Source organism: Pagrus pagrus, assembly GCF_965226575.1.
Source record: "Pagrus pagrus genome assembly, chromosome: 7".
Lineage (NCBI taxonomy): Eukaryota > Metazoa > Chordata > Actinopteri > Spariformes > Sparidae > Pagrus > Pagrus pagrus.
In genome coordinates this window covers 17,780,150-17,797,587 of record NC_140191.1, presented here as the reverse complement: position 1 = coordinate 17,797,587, position 17,438 = coordinate 17,780,150, and the positions used below count along the sequence as shown (strand labels likewise).

The 17,438-nt window shown below is 37.5% G+C and overlaps 1 protein-coding gene across 1 annotated transcript; it reads left to right on the top strand.

Moving 5' to 3' along the window:
* Window positions 1–2,253: 2,253 nt before the first annotated feature.
* LOC311259308 (myelin-associated glycoprotein) lies at window positions 2,254–17,065 on the top strand. The gene is made up of 12 exons (XM_084356368.1): window positions 2,254–2,337; window positions 4,074–4,143; window positions 4,293–4,655; window positions 7,646–7,936; window positions 13,246–13,497; window positions 14,095–14,346; window positions 14,952–15,203; window positions 15,305–15,559; window positions 15,667–15,757; window positions 16,143–16,235; window positions 16,373–16,445; window positions 16,528–17,065. The coding sequence occupies exons 2-12, from the start codon at window positions 4,095–4,097 to the stop codon at window positions 16,561–16,563; spliced, it is 2,007 nt and encodes a 668-aa protein (XP_084212494.1). The 5' UTR covers window positions 2,254–2,337; window positions 4,074–4,094; the 3' UTR covers window positions 16,564–17,065.
* The last annotated feature ends 373 nt before the right edge of the window (window positions 17,066–17,438 follow it).

Sequence of the window (17,438 nt, the reverse complement as noted above, 5' to 3'; positions counted from 1 at the left end):
ATGCCCATTCTCACACACTTGTTCCCAAATTTGGTCTTTAATCACAACATTCATTTCTAATTCCCACTTTTACTTTACTCTAAGAGAGCTCCCTGTTACATTTGTCTGTAGTAATTTATATAAATGTGAAACAATTTTTTTTACCATCCCCATGGTCTTGATGAAGAATAGTTCTAAATCAGAAGGCTGTAATGTAAGAGACTGCCATTCTTTATGTGAAGTCAGATAACTTCTCAACTGCAAAAACCTGTAGAAATCTGTGAATATCAAACCAAATTTTTCCTGTAAATGGTTAAATGACTTCAGGGTTTCACCATCAATTAAGACATCAATAAAAATAAGGCCCTTATTTTCCCATAATTATTAATTATTAAGTGATTAAGCTCTAAGAATTTAATTGATTAAAAATATTTTAAGCGACACTCCGAGATGGATACACAAATACATCAAAAAGTATCTTCTAAAAAAATATAAATATATCAAAATGAAATACAAAATACTTGAGAATTAAAAAAAAAAATGAATAATTGTCATTTAAAAAATATACAAAGGCCTTCTATACTAACTGATATTATTACATTTCAGCCATTTAGTGGCCTTAGTGTGTGTTGGATTTTGTTGCGCCCACAATTAAAAAGAAGTCATTATTTTGACATTCAGTTCATCATGTTGTGTTGACTTTGTTTCCATTTCTTTTAACTCCTAATGTAGCCTACTCTGATTTTGCATCAAATATAGATTGAGTCATTGGTTAAATAATTTTCCTGTTGGAAAAACATCCAACATATTTCAAATATTATATATAAAGGCAATTACAATTATAATTGCCTTTTAAGTGTCAATCAAAGAACTTGTCTCCATAGTTGTGTGTAAAATGCTATGTAAACAAAGCTGAGTTTAGTTTAGTTGGGACTAACAGACAATAGACATACATTTTTGGCAGGTCATGACCTATGACAGAAAAGTCTTGATTTCAGTCAAATCAGTCATCAATTCTTGAACTTACTGTAACACCACTTGGAGGAGGAGGACACACTGTCTGAAGGACTTTGAAAAAAAAGGTTTTTATAAGTGACATTCATCACAGTTTCAGATACCTTCAGAAGATACCTTTCCTTTTCTACATATACTTTATATCATTCTTAGTAGCAACAGTAGAGCGACGAAACATGAGACAAATCAAACAGCGGTGAGGAAGACCTTAACTCACAATAAATACCTTCAATTAGAACTTCTAACATGATGACATGTATGAATTCTTTCTGTGTTTGTGATTGAAGGATTTCCCAGTGATTGATTAACTGACTGATCAATACAAACAGACAATTGGATCCATTAATCAGCAGCGATAAACTTGTATTGTTGTTGCTGTGATTAATCTCATCCCAAGAGATACAATTAATTGTTCCTTTGATGGCGGATGAGGTCAAGCCCTCAGCGTATCTGCAGGACTGTCTTTAAAATGGAGGAGCCTGAGCACCTCTCATTCACTGTTGGAACTGCTGTGGATTGGCCAGGAGCTGCGTCACTGTGAGCTGTTTTAGTGACCAGGTAAGAAACCATTTGTGTTGAATTTATAGTTTATGTGTATTTACTAACAGATATTTAGTAGGTTCATTTTCCGTCTTTTGATTCACAGATTTTCAGCACATTTCCTGTCATGGGCAACTCGACATCCACTGGTTTCATCACTTCTACTCCAAGGAAACTGTCCTGGGGCCGCCAGAAAGAGGACACAGTCCAGCTGGAGGACTTCATGACACAGTGTGAAGAGGATCGCTGGAAAGTTAAAGGAAAGCACAGTTTCTCTGTGAAAAAGATCCACCGCAGCAGCAGCATCCGTTATGTTGACCTAGCTGCCCAAGACAGTGACAGTTCTTATCCAAAAAGGGGAGCAATAATAAACCCTGCTTTTGTTGGAGATCAGGGTCCCTGAATGACTGAGTTCACAGTGGGCAATTAAATCTACAGCAGAACTCAGCAAGATGATCCTCTCATGTGTCTGAAGGGGGAAACAGCCTCTGTGAAGCCACTGCAACATGGGCTTCTGCTGAGACAATTTTCTCGCTGACCAAATGACTTAAGGTGTGAACTTTTAAACAGGAAGGGAGGTCCAGTAACACATTAAGATGTGATCAGTCCCTTTTTAGGAAATGGAAGACAAAGTAAACATGTTTCCTTTTTTGTACCAGCTCAAAACACTGTTCAGATCTTAACAACCCACACAGATGTCACACATCAGTAACCACATCACATGACCTCACTAGCTGCAGGCATCAAGTAGCCAAAGGATATCCTGTCTTCTTGTCTCTGCACCAGTGATAGACACAGTTTAAGGTAGAGTAAATGTCATTAATTACTTACTTGTTCTGTGGACTTTTCAATGCGTTTACATGTTGTTGCTTTCAATCAGCACTGTAGTTAAAATCTTTTTTAATAACATGGATTACTGCCTATCATTTTATTACATCGTATACACATATACAGTTTGTAACTGACATGAGAGAAAACTTTCTGGACAAATACATTCAACCGTGCAGCTCATTCTGTTGTGGCCTCTTGATTTATTTTCAGTTCAACAGATTTTGGATTGTGGTTCTCACTTTTTGAGTATCTGTGGTCCAGTTTTGGTTTGGCTGGTTCCTGTTCTACTTTCTTCCGGGTTAGAGAGCGAACACATCCCCACACAGCCTGTGCAAATAATAAAGTAGAATATTTTATCTTTAACAAATAGTTTAGCAGCTCAATTAAGTTACTGTCATGCTTAATCCAGCCATTTTGCAGCCAAAGTGTTTGAATCATGGGTAAAGGTTATTCTTTTATTCAACTCAAAGTGGGCTCGTACTAAAGAACAGCCCATTTGCAGCATTTGAAGTACTTACAAGTTAATGAGGCTATAATGCTTCAAAGACACGGGGATCACATGAATAATTAAAGGTGGTGAGTGGGGTTTTTACTTTACATGAAAAAAATGGGTAACACTTTATTTTGAAAGTCCACCTATAGCAACAGCATCAGAGTGTCTGTAATATTTCAACAGCTTATATGTTGAGATTCAACAGTTCAACTGTTTCTCTCTCGTACTTAACTTACATACTTAAGGCACTTTTTTTTTTTTAAATTTGAAGATTAACTTGTAACTCCACTGTTTCAATTTTTGAGAATGCTCATACGAAAGAATGCAAACTTTTAAGTGTTCACTATGTAGCTTTGGGGAAGAACTTTTAATTAGAGTTTAGTCCCGATTCAAAAGAACAACAAAATTTAATTCATATATTTTGTTTATATTTGCGGGACCCTTCTATGTATCGACCTCTCTCACTTCAAGCAGCGTTCTGTGGACCGAATGACACTATGAGGACAGCTTGTTTATTCCTATATGGGAATATATCTTTATTATTATACCTTTTTGAGTTTGTCTTATTCCAAAATCCAAAACGTGCCCCTTTACATGAAAGCTTACAAATGGTCAACATCAATAAAAATAACAATAACAACAGTCTTTGTTCGAACATACGTCGAATATTTGTCTAATGTACTGTTGAACATTTGTATTATGTTATGAGTAAATGAACATTACTTGAGCTTTAGAATGTTCAACAAAGATTATCAGACTGGTTTCCATATTGTTTATTGTATATTTTGTATAGAATGTATCGATCATTTGTATAGGATGAGTGAATAGTTAAAGTTAAAAAAAAGTCATTCTGAGATTGTGTATGTTTGTCCATGAATTGTCACATCTGTATAGAAGATGACTTGTTGAATCTCAACTAATAAGCTGTTAAAATATTACTAATGTAAAAGTATGTGAGGTTTTTTTGTTTGTTTGCTAAGTGGTGATGACCTTATAGTAATTATAAGAGATGATTAGATACTTATTTTGTATTGGTTCATGCTAGTAAATCCTGAAAATATACAACACAGGTGAGAATAGTTAAGAGCCCAAAACATACTAAGCCACTAACACAGTGGATTAAAAGTGGAATGGAAACTAGACAAGTCATTTCACACGAGGAGGAAATGACAGCACAGCAGCACAAGTCAGGAAATATTTGTCACTTTATTTGCAGGTCTGACCCTGAGAGGACGAGATGGATCCTGTAAAATGGACTCTGGTTTTTTGGGGCCTTTGCTTCAAAGGTATGTTACAATCTCGATACTCTGCATCACAAGAAGTACGATTAAACAGATTTTTGTCTTTTTATTGTATTGTTGCCTTTTTTTTTGTATTTTCCAGGTAAAGTTGTGATTTATTCTGTGCTTTGTACTATTTGATTTGAAATTTTCAGTTCCTCAGACTGAAGCCTCATCTTGGACAGTTAAGGTGCCATCCTCAGTCAGAGGTCTCCTTGGATCCTGTGTGGTGATCCCCTGCACATTTAACTACCCAAATCCAGGGAAGAAGATCACTCAGTTCACCGGGATGTGGCTCAGCGATACCAGTGAGTTCATTTATCACCCAGAGCAGTCTAAAACGATGGAGCGGTATCGGAGTCGGACACAGCTGGTTGGAGACGTCAGTCAGAAGAGCTGTTCACTGAAGATTGATCCTCTTCAAGAAAGTGACCGCGGGCCTTTTCATTTCAGGATCGAAATGGCAGGCCATGATAAATATTCTTACAGAGAGACGAAAGTCTCCATTGCAATGATCAGTAAGTATATATTAATAACTTTCAACAAACATCTTTAACAGTACAGTCTCTTTATTTCCAGTGTTGTTCCCATAAATTTCTTTTAATATTCAGAACATTATACAGAAATGTGTTTATAAGTTGGTCCTGACACCAATCATTTGTCCTGATCAGCAATCAGTGAATATGGAGTCAGAAAAATAATTTATTTGGTTTATTTTTGCTATTTCAGAAATTTCACGAAATGTTATTATAATTGTACAGACAGCCACAGCTTGAAAAAAGAAGGACACTTTAAACTGTATAGCAGCGTTAACCTCTATGTTTTTGTTTCACCTGTTTTAACTTTGAAAGTTACATTTTTAATTATCACCCTAAATGAGGTCCTCTGACAGTACAGCTCAGTACTAACAGTGCTAACAGAGGTTCCCAGGTTTCAACAACCGTCTGCAGTTCCTCTTTTGCATTTAACTGGCTCTTAAAATAGCTTCGATCATAACAGTTTCATTTCTCTGGACAGACACGTGCCACCCATTTTAAGAATTTGTATATTTTAAATCCTGTGCAGCAGTTTTTGTTTTTTATCTGTCACAAAACTTGAAATCAGACTAAAACCTTAATTTTGCGATGCAACTATAGCCCCATTCACAGTCCCCTTTCAAGGTGGGAATCATGCGATACTAGTAACAGTGCTGCAGCAGAGGCGAGATGGCGTCTGTGTTCCCCCGAGTGGAGAACTAATGTCAATACGTTCGCCAACAAATTCCATGGCGATGATGGAGAGTACAAACGTGGTCACAGTGATGTCATACGTCACCATGACATACCAGACGTACGCTCACTGTGCACGCAGACGTAGCGGACCATGAAGCTTACCTGTGACTTTGCGTGTGGTAAACGTACGGTTGCCTGTATGACGTCTGTGTGGATAACGTCTAGCATGACGTCCGTCTGCCTCCGTTAGCATAGTATAAGGTCAATATATTAAACTATATTAGTCTATTAGCAAACAAGCTGTTGCTTCCCATGTTGACTCATGTTCTGCACAGCGTTAGGGTTTTAGCTCACTAGATGGCCACTGACATCACCATTATACATTTTAAGTTGTACTTATAAACCAATATGATTTGTTTCTTATTGTTTTTTTCTTTGTTGTTGTTTTTTAGAAAAATAAATAAATATAAAAATAAAAAAAAATAAAAATCCTCATATGGGCAATTTGGCAGCCGCCCAGGGAAGCATTTGTGGAGGGGGCGGCACAAGCGGAAAAGGATAGGTTCACCCACTTGGCCTCAGCTCTCTTACTGGTGCGGGGGAGCAGTGAAGCAGAGGATTCAGAATCAGAATCAGAATTGTGTCAGGGGTGTTAGGTTTAAGAAATGTCTTGTCAATGTTATGCAAATGGTTTGTTATTTCCTGTACTGTGGCATTGTGGTCAGGTACAAACGTACGACATTCAGTTTCAATAACAGCACAAGTTCCTCCTTGAGAGGCCAATAAGTAGTCCAGTGCAGCTCGATTTTTGTAAAATCATCATTCTTACTGCACTCATTTTTTATGAGAGCATGAACTTGCCTTTTGCAGTGGAGTTTGCAAGATCTTCCACTGCATGGGAGAGGTCTGGTTTGTGCATTAGTTCACCCAGGGCGTCATGCAAGCTAGGACCGCCACTGTACATAACTACCGCAGTGTAGACGTGATTTGCGCTCTGGAAGCTTTCCAATATTGTTCTAGACCTCATATTTGTCTTTGACACTGTGTTTGGTTATGTTTACAACAATGTTCTAGTAAAACTTTGTAAATTCAGAGCTATAGCATTAGCCTATTTATCCCCTGTCTTAAATATAGGCTTTATAGCAGATCACATGTCAGACGTCACATAGTTTCTCGGACGGGAGGGTATGTGCTACTACTGTATGTGTTGACCAATTAGCCATCTCGCTGATTATCAGATCTGATATTCAGCAGTTTTCTAATTCTTTCTCTTTCTAATTAAAGTTTCTAAAATTTTTCAATTTCTTTTTTCTAATTTAGATTTTTTTTTATTTGATTGCCAATAAAATGATTAATGTGGCTCTGATGTGACATGTAATCCGCAAAGTAACTAGCAATGAAATGTATCAAATAAATATAGTGAGTAAAAAGTACAATATTTGCTTCATAAATATCGTGGAGTGATGGTCGTGGAAGATGCAGAAAATGGAAATTCTCAAGTAAAGTACACTTTAGAAATAATGAAGTGACTTTGTAAATATTATAACAACAAAAAGTTATACTATCTTCATAAAATCAATGAATATCAGTGAAGTAGATGTCAAAATAATTTGCTAAAAATCCTACTTAGATCTATTAAGTATATTTCAAATCATAACAAATCATATTCCAAATATTTACTTATTTTTTTCTGTAAGTTTTGATTGAAATATTTGAGAATAGAGTAATTATCCTGATCAGTTTCAATAACTATTTATTTCAAATCAATATTCTTCAACATCAACAATAACTTTAGTTATTTAGTTTAGTTTAGTTTAGTTCAGAAATGTAGTAAGTTTTGCACTAAACATCATGACGTTGACGCCATTGACTGTCACAGCAGAGAGAAAGTCTTCAGTCCTCACGGGAAACCTGCCTTTTGCAGCAAGTGGCAACGTATTGTGCCTTTCTTTGTGGACATATATTTTCATAGGGTGTATCTAATATTTCAGTTATATCTACTTAATATTTTTTGTTGTTTTGGCTCAATGTGACTATTGAATTGACTTAGGATATTTAATTATATCCACTCAATTTTATATGCCATGATGCCATCATATTGTGCCTTCCTTTTTTGAATTTTTGTCAACTAAAGTGCTTCCAAAATCTTTAATGTTGAAACGACTGAAGCCAGAGTGCAGCGTTTCAAAAGACATATCATCATTTGGGCAGCCAAGACGACCAAAAGTTCTCCCCCTTACTTGCAATAGCCTCCTGGGGTTTGCTATTGCCTATCATGACCTTTCTTGTTGTTACAGGTGAACTAAGTCCCATCAGCTTCTCTGTGAAAGAGGAGATAATCGAGGGTCAAAATGTGTCTGCGTCCTGCTCTGTGTCTCACTCCTGCCCCACCTCTCCTCCTGTCTTCACCTGGAATCACCCTGGAGAGGCAAATGTCCAACCACATCAGCTTGAAGATGGCCAGTGGAGAGCTACATCAACTCTGACCTTTCACCCTACCAGAGCGGATCATAACAAGCCTTTACAATGCACCGTAACATACCAGGGAGGGCGGCACCACAAAACATCTAAGGTCCTCAAAGTAAAATGTAAGTACATATCCATAATTTTGAAGATGAAGATCAATGGATCACTGGTTTTATGCTCTGACATCTGTTATTTACATTGTCAAATTCTTCTATAAAGAGAGGTATTTTATAACAACAGCTTGACTTTAGCAGGTTGGTATGGGGCGCCGATTGTAAAGTTACGCATGCTAAAATAAACAACAACTTTTCCACACATTTAGCACCAAACCCCATTAAAAAAACATATGTGAATTTTTTAGTATTGCTTTTGACCAGATTTACAGCAATATTTTTGAACTTTGTGATATTTACTTCTCTTGTAAAAAATAAAATGTCAATGTTAAATCTAAATGTTAAATCTAAATCTAAATGTTAAATATTAAATCTAAATGTTAAATGTTAAATCTAAATCTAAATGTTAAATCTAAATCTAAATGTTAAATTTAAATCTAAATGTTAAATGTTAAATAGAAATGTTAAATGTTAAATATAAATATAAATATCTCCTCGGGTAGTCAGGCGAGTGATTGCGCTGCACTGTTAAGCCTAGTTTATGCTTCTGCGTCGCGGCGACGGCGTAGTTACGTCGTCAACCCTACGCCGTCATTGAGCATTCGAAGTTCTGCATCGAGGGAACGCGTTGTTCTGCAATTCTCTGCCAACCGGTGTTGTTATACTGTTGATCGGAAAAGCAACTGCCGGAAATGACGTTCTGAGCGGACCAATCACAGTCCTTGCCGTTCGTGTCTCGATGCGTCAATGCGACGCGTAGTCAGGATTTTTTGGAGGCGCAGGGTCGGCGTAGGGGTCTGCGTCGACGACGTAGCTACGCCGTCGCCACGTCGCAGAAGCATAAATCAAGCTTTAGTCCCGTCTCCTCACCGTGCTCTCATGTTGCCTGCCACCATGTCCAGCGACTTAGCTGGAAACATTGGCCGTTTTGGCAGCACTACAGAGGTTCAGCAATGCGTCCGCAACGACAGCGACAGTAGCCCTTTTCACAGAGTTCGCCAATTCTCCGTCGTTGTTTGTTCACACAGAGCCAAGCAGCTTGATGCTTGGTGGGTCAGGATCTCAATCCCAACACATTATAACAGCATCCACATGATTATAAACAGTCAGCGGGTACATGTTTAGATTGACAGGACTCCTGTCAATGGAGGACACCTGGGGTCCCTTTCACAAAGCAGGTTTAGTGAAAACTCTGAGTCTATTAACCCTGAAATGAGGGAAACTCTGAGTTTTCCGTTTCACAAAGGGAGGTAACTCAAACCAGAGAAGGAGGGGTAACTCTAGCCTGTTTCACAGAGAGAGGTAACTTAAGCTCTGGGTCATTTACCATGGTAACATACTCTATGAACCTAACCTGGTCGGGACCAGGTTTTTCTCAACAAACCTCGAGTTTCTCTCTGTCTCCGCCCTCTTTCAGCCACACACGGTATTTGATTTCCTCATTCATTCAGTCAGCAGGCGAGTTTTGGCGTAATATAGTTCTGCCGTCTGTTTTTTGAGAAAATCATTGTAAAAATCAGTCAGTAGGCCAACATTAGAAGTTATATTAGGTGGCGACTATTTTCACTACCATGGCATGTCCTTTTGATAATGATCCCGTGGATGAAGGTGCAGCATTACTGCGCAGAGAATTAAATATTCGTCGGAAGATGATTATCAGACCGCGCATAGATGTTCTTGCATTTCCAGACAATTATCTTTTTGAGCGGTACCGTTTCACGTCACAGTCCATCATTTACATACGCAACCTAATCCGTCCTTACATTTCCAACATTACCAACCGAAGTCATGCTCTCACATCCCAGCAGATATTGTGTGTTGCGCTGCGTTTTTTGTTTTTTTTGAATAGGGAGTTTTTTATACAACGTCGGAGATGCAGAGCACTTGAGCAAGGCAACTGTATGCAGAGCGGTCAGAAAAGTGTGCCTCGCCATGAAACGCCCAGTGGGATGAAAAACGTAGCCCTCCTCTTCCCCGTTGCCATGGTGACTCGTCGAATCGAGGCTCCATTGATGCTGTCTTTTTATACTTGTGGCGCACGCGCTTAACTCCGGGTGAAACTACTCCGAGTTGATCAAACTAACTCAAATCAGCTGTTCTGGAACCGAAAACTCATAGTTTTCTATCTCAGAGTAGATCAACTCAGAGTTCAAGGTTAGACTCGTTGAACCTGCTTTGTGAAACGGACCCCTGGTGAAACACCTTGAAAAAACACACAGACGTCATCAACATGACGTGTACAGTACCTCTTTCGGAGTCGCAGCGCCGGTGTCTTCTGTGTGAATTACACAGCGGTTCGTCTTTATGCCAGCGCTGCTTGGCTCTGTGTGAACAACCGACAGCGGAGAATTAGCGAACCGCCGCTCCGGCGATAATGCGGCTTCTCTGTTTGAAAAGGGCTAGCACAGCTACAGCATACACCACAGTAGAGCCACTACAGCACTCGGTAGCTTTTATTTTGGTACTTCCGGTGACAGGCAGTGTGAATTTGGATATTAGCTAAATATTTAGTTTCACCCGTGACATTTAGATTTAACATTTAGCATTTAGATTTAACATTTAGATTTAACATTTAGATTTAGATTTAACATTTAGATTTGACATTTAGATTTAGATTTAGATTTAACATTTATATTTATATTTAACATTTAGATTTAGATTTAACATTTAGATTTAACATTTAGATTTAGATGTAACATTTAGATTTAGATTTAACATTTAGATTTAGATTTAACATTCAGATTTAGATTTAACATTTAGATTTGACATTTATATTTAGATTTAGATTTAACATTTAGATTTAGATTTAGATTTAACATTTAGATTTATATTTAACATTTAGATTTAACATTTAGATTTAGATTTAACATTTAGATTCATATTTAACATTTAGATTTAGATTTAACATTTAGATTTAGATTTAACATTTAGATTTAACATTGACATTATATTTTTACAAGAGAAGTAAATATCACAAAGTTCACAAATATTGCTGTAAATCTGGTCAAAAGCAATATAAAAAGATTCACTTACGTTTTTTTAATGGGGTTTGGTGCTAAATGTGTGGAAAAGTTGCTGTTTATTTTAGCATGCACAACTTTACAATCGGCGCCCCATAGGTTGGGGTTCAAATAATATTCACCAAAGATTCCAAATTTAAAAAAAACAAAACACCAGCCTTTGGGGATTCAGCAATTACCAGTAAAAGATAGAAAAGCAGTTTCTTACCAAGTTGGGTTTCTTAAATCTGCCCCAAGTAACCCCTCTTCCCAAACAAATCAATAATGGATCACTGAATAAGAAAATAAATTCAAGATCTTCAACACAGTCTGAGTTACCTTTGGTACCAGTCAGTCAGACTCTTCGAGCACACCAGATAAGAGTCTTGAGGTGCAGCTGCAGGCTACCAGTAAGCCAGCTTTGTTATAATAGGAGCGTTGTTGTTTGTTTGTTTTTTTGATGAGTGCAAAGTAGGTGGTTGTGGAAAGAAATTGACAATCCTGGTTTTGATTTGATGATGGAATTTGAAAGCTCATTTCAATCAATTTTCGATTTTGAATCATTATTGTGACACCCCCACTCTTCAGGCATGCTATCAGCTATCAGCTTGACTTGGATTTATGACCAAATACCTGCAAGAGTAACAACATTCCCACCAGCCTTGGTTGTTATTTGTCATTGGTGTCATTAGCAAATGCTGGCATGTTAACATATTAAACTAACATGGTGAACATGGTAAACATTATACCTGCTAAAGATTAGCATGTGGGAGTAGCCATTGAGAGCATATGTTGCAGTTCTAGTGGTAGCATTTAATAGTCCATGGCACTGCTGTGCCTAAGTAAAGCCTCACAGAGATGCTAGCATTGCTGCTAGCAAGGCTGCTAGCATGGCTGTAGACTCTTATCCTGCTTGTTTATGTGCTCTGACATCAGCTTAGCTTTGACATTACTTTGTAAGAGATTGCAAAATGTGAACATACACCATCAAGGGCATCACTATTGAGAAGTGGTGGGATATAATGGCTCAAATGAAGAGACTTTTTAAATCAATTAATGATAATAATAATTTTATAACAGCGCATCAAAAGGGCATAGTTTATTACAGAGTCAAAATTGACAAAAATACAAAGCACACAACACAATAATGTTGACCGACCAAATACCAGTCATAAATATGCTTCACCACGACTTCAACACCATGTCAATTGAACAATGCAAATATCACACTTACTGTAGAAAGCACCAATGCATATCAGTCAGCTGTTTTCATTTGTTAATCAACATTTCTTGGTGCGAATTTTCGAAACATTTTTAACAAATCAGGCTTTCAAAAAGTGAAGGCGGTCAAAATCTACCATTTAAAAAGGTAGAAGGGACATGTCTCCAGCATCCCCAGTGTGTCAATGACACCTGTCTACGGTATCTCTGTAAATACTATTATGAATTGAATGTTTCCATATAGACGCTCCCAATGTGAAGGTTGAGTACAAATCTGATGTAAATGAAGGAGAAGCTGTGCATCTGAAATGCTCAAGTGATGCCAATCCTCCTGCCAGCAGCTATGAGTGGCAGAATGAAACTGGTGCTCGGCTGCATCAGGGAAACATCTTCATGCTGCCAAATATCTCCAGACACCACACAGGAGCCCTGTACTGTACTGCTATTAATACAATAGGACGCCGCAAATCAAGCTCTGTGCAGCTCAATGTGTTTTGTACAGTAAGTAAACAATAAAAGACATGTTATGATAAGGCAAAGACTAATTTGAACAGAGAAAAGAAAAGTATGGATAATTCATAACTAGATTTATCGTCCTCACAGATGCTGTCATGCGTGCATGTCAGGCATATTACTTCACCACCAGAGATATCATACTCTAGGTGTTCCTTTAACAGGCAGATAATTGCCATATGCATTTGTTATTTTTTTCCTGCATTGTGTTTTGTTATCTGTTTTCTGAAGAGACAGATTTTATTTGTGTAAAAGTTCAAATGTGACAATGAAAACATTTGACTGGTTACATTACCTGTGGGTCAAAGGCACTTTTTTTTGACTGGGGCGGTTAAGAAAAGGCGTATATCACATTTACTGTAGAAAGCACCAGTGCATGTCAGTCAGCTGTTTTCATATGTTAATCAATGTTTCTTGGTGCAATTTTTCGAAACATTTTTAACAAATCATGTTTTCAAAAAGTGATGGGGACAAAATCTACCATTTAAAAAGGTTGTAGGGACATGTCCCCTGGATCCCCAGTGTGTAAATGACACCTATTTTTATCTCCATAAATACTATTATGAATTGTATGTTTCCATGTAGACGCTCCCCATGTGAAGGTTGAGTACAAGTCTGATGTAAAGGAAGGAGAAGCTTTGCATCTGAAATGCTCAAGTGATGCCAATCCTCCTGCCAGCAGCTATGAGTGGCAGAATGAAACTGGTGCTCGGCTGCATCAGGGGAACATCTTCATGCTGCCAAATATCTCCAGACACCACACAGGAGGCCTGTACTGTACTGCTACTAATACAATAGGACAACGCAAATCAAGCTCTGTGCAGCTCAATGTGTTTTGTAAGTAAACAATAAAAGAAATGTTATGATAAGGCAAAGACTAATTTGAACAGAGAAAAGAAAAGTATGGATAATTCATAACTAGATTTATCGTCCTCACAGATGCTGTCATGCGTGCATGTCAAGCATATTACTTCACCACCAGAGACATCATACTCTAGGTGTTCCTTTAACAGGCAGATAATTGCCATATGCATTTGTTATTTTTTTCCTGCATTGTGTTTTGTTATCTGTTTTCTGAAGAGACAGATTTTATTTGTGTAAAAGTTCAAATGTGACAATGAAAACATTTGACTGGTTACATTACCTGTGGGTCAAAGGCACTTTTTTTTGACTGGGGCGGTTAAGAAAAGGCGTATATCACATTTACTGTAGAAAGCACCAGTGCATGTCAGTCAGCTGTTTTCATATGTTAATCAATGTTTCTTGGTGCGATTTTTCGAAACATTTTTAACAAATCATGTTTTCAAAAAGTGATGGGGACAAAATCTACCATTTAAAAAGGTTGTAGGGACATGTCCCCTGGATCCCCAGTGTGTAAATGACACCTATTTTTATCTCCATAAATACTATTATGAATTGTATGTTTCCATGTAGACGCTCCCCATGTGAAGGTTGAGTACAAGTCTGATGTAAAGGAAGGAGAAGCTTTGCATCTGAAATGCTCAAGTGATGCCAATCCTCCTGCCAGCAGCTATGAGTGGCAGAATGAAACTGGTGCTCGGCTGCATCAGGGGAACATCTTCATGCTGCCAAATATCTCCAGACACCACACAGGAGGCCTGTACTGTACTGCTACTAATACAATAGGACAACGCAAATCAAGCTCTGTGCAGCTCAATGTGTTTTGTAAGTAAACAATAAAAGAAATGTTATGATAAGGCAAAGACTAATTTGAACATATAAAAGAAAAGTATGGGTAATTCATAACTGGATTTATCATCCTCACAGATGCTGTCATGCGTGCATGTCAAGCATATTACTTCACCACCAGAGACATCATACTCTAGGTGTTCCTTTAGCAGGCAGATAATTGCCATATACATGTACATTTGTTATTTTTTTTACGGCATTGTGTTTTGTTATCTATTTTCTGAAGAGACGGATTTTATTTGTGTAAAAGTTCAAATGTGACAATGAAAACATTTGACTGGTTACATTACCTGTGGGTCAAAGGCACTTTTTTTTTTACGTGGGCGGTTAAGAAAAGGTGTATATCACATTTACTGTAGAAAGCACCAGTGCATGTCAGTCAGCTGTTTCCATTTGTTAATCAACATTTCTTGGTGCGATTTTTCGAAACATTTTTAACAAATCATGTTTTCAAAAAGTGATTGGGACAAAATCTACCATTTAAAAAGGTAGCAGGGACATGTCCCCTGCATCCCCAGTGTGTAAATGACACCTATTTTTATCTCTGTAAATACTATTATGAATTGTATGTTTCCATGTAGACGCTCCCCATGTGAAGGTTGAGTACAAGTCTGATGTAAAGGAAGGAGAAGCTGTGCGTCTGAAATGCTCAAGTGATGCCAATCCTCCTGCCAGCAGCTATGAGTGGCAGAATGAAACTGGTACTCAGCTGCATCAGGGGAACATCTTCATGCTGCCAAATATCTCCAGACACCACACAGGAGCCCTGTACTGTACTGCTACTAATACAATAGGACAACGCAAATCAAGCTCTGTGCAGCTCAATGTGTTGTGTAAGTAAACATGAAAGAAATGTCATGATAAGGCAAAGACTTATTTGAACATATAAAGGAAAAGTATGGGTAATTCATAACTAGATTAATTGTCCTTACAGATGCTCCTGAGGTGAAGACCATGTCATCCTGCTCCTCAGGGACAGACATGGTAAAGTGTGTGTGCATTGTGGAGTCCAAGCCTCCCAGCAGAGTCTATTTTGTGCTTTCTGACAGAGTCCTGCCGAGCACCAAGGTAGAGAAACACGGCTCTCTTACCATCGGGACTCTGCAGGCAGAGCTGGGATCTTATGAGTCTGTCCTCTGTCTGGCTAACAACACACAGGGCAAGGCCAGCTTCTATTTACCTGTCAATAGTAAGAAAGTCTTTAAAATTTCAAGAATGTATGACATATGCCTAAAGATATAGCATGGATTGCATATTGAGAATAACAAAACTGTGACATTTTTTCTGTGTGTGCAGGTAAGATGCAGAGTCTTTATATTATCATCGCCGTTGGAGCAGGCGTGACTCTGTTGATCCTTTTAGTAGCAGTGGGAGTTGTTAAAAAATGGTAAGTTGTTTCCTGGAATTGAAAGTAAGAAGAGATGTGTTCAGTCTCTCTTGTTAGCTATGTTTTTTTTTAACTATATAGAATTCAAATCTAAATCCTAAAAGACATTTCTGTAACAAAAAAAAACACATTGGTAAACAGACACCAGAAAAACATACGTACATGTGAGTCACACATGTAGATGTATTTGTTAACATAGAGTGGAAACATTACTAATAATAGTAAAAACACACAATTTTAACAACTGCCGAAGCAGGAAACCAGCTTGCAAATTCCTATAGGTAATGACAGCCTGTGTTCATTATTGCAGTTGCGTTTCAGTGGTTGTGCAAAGTTTCTAAAGTTAACTCTTTTGGGCCTAAATTGATTAACATTTTTCTGCCAGTAGGGGGAGATCTGACGATGCACCAACATCTCACATGCGCACCATGATGGCAGATAAAAATGTGGAGCTCCCTGAGTATACTACAACAAAAAGGTTTTTAGCTATTCACCACAGTTTAAACTAAAGTTTCCTCATGCTGTCAAGTGTCACAAGTAAGGTAATATTGCAGTATCCTTGTGTGTGTTTATTTGGTAAATTTGATAAGTTTGTTTTCTGCATTCTTTACACAGAATTGAGAAGAACTATGATGATGTACAGTGCCCTGACATGTATCCCGATGATCCTATATATGGCAACATGGAGGTATGTTAAGTTTTCTTATTTCATTTATTATTTCCATGCATGACAGAACAGAATAAGTGAATCTTGTTTTCTTTCTATACAGACTGACTGGGATGACGCAATATACGCCAATGTGTAACATCGCTGAATTCACTGCAGGAACAAATGATGTGGGCAAAGAAAGTTGTAAAAAGTGTTAATATGCCATTTTTCTCTATATATTACAAAAGTATTATTTTTTTGTCTCCTGTAATTCCAAAACGTGCCCTTTTACATGAAAGCTTACAAATGGTCAACATCAATAAAATAACAATAACAACAGTCTTTGTTCAAACATACGTCGAACATTTGTCTAATGTACTGGTGAACATTTGTATTTTGTTATGAGTAAATGAACATTACTTGAGCTGTTCAACAAAGATTATCAAACTGGTTTCCATATTGTTTATTGGATATTTTGTATAGAATGTATGTATCTATCATTTGTATAGGATGAGTGAATAATTAAAGTTTAAAAAAAGTTATTCTGAGATTGTGTATGTTTGTCGATGAATTGTCACATCTGTACAGAAGATGACTTGTTGAATCTCAACTAATAAGCTGTTGAAATATTACCAATGTAAACTCCCTGTAGTCGGACTATCCAAATAAAGTGTTACCAACAAGTATGTGAGGTTTTTTTTTGGTTTGCTCAGTGGTGATGACCTCTAGGTTTCATGAAGTGTTGAGCATGCCATGCAAAAATAAAATTGGAGAAGTCGTAGTTACTAAAATAAATCAAATTCCTGAATGTCTGAAGAAGGAAGTGAGTGCAGCAGGATGGCACACATTGTGCTAAAGCCCAGGAATGCAGAGCAGAGACACAATTTGAAACAAAATTTTAAAATTATAGTAATTATAAGACATGATTAGATACTTTTTTTGTATTGGCTCATGCTAGTAAATCCTGAAAAAATACAACACAGGTGAGAATAGTTAAGAGCCCAAAACATACTAAGAATGAAAAGTAAAAAA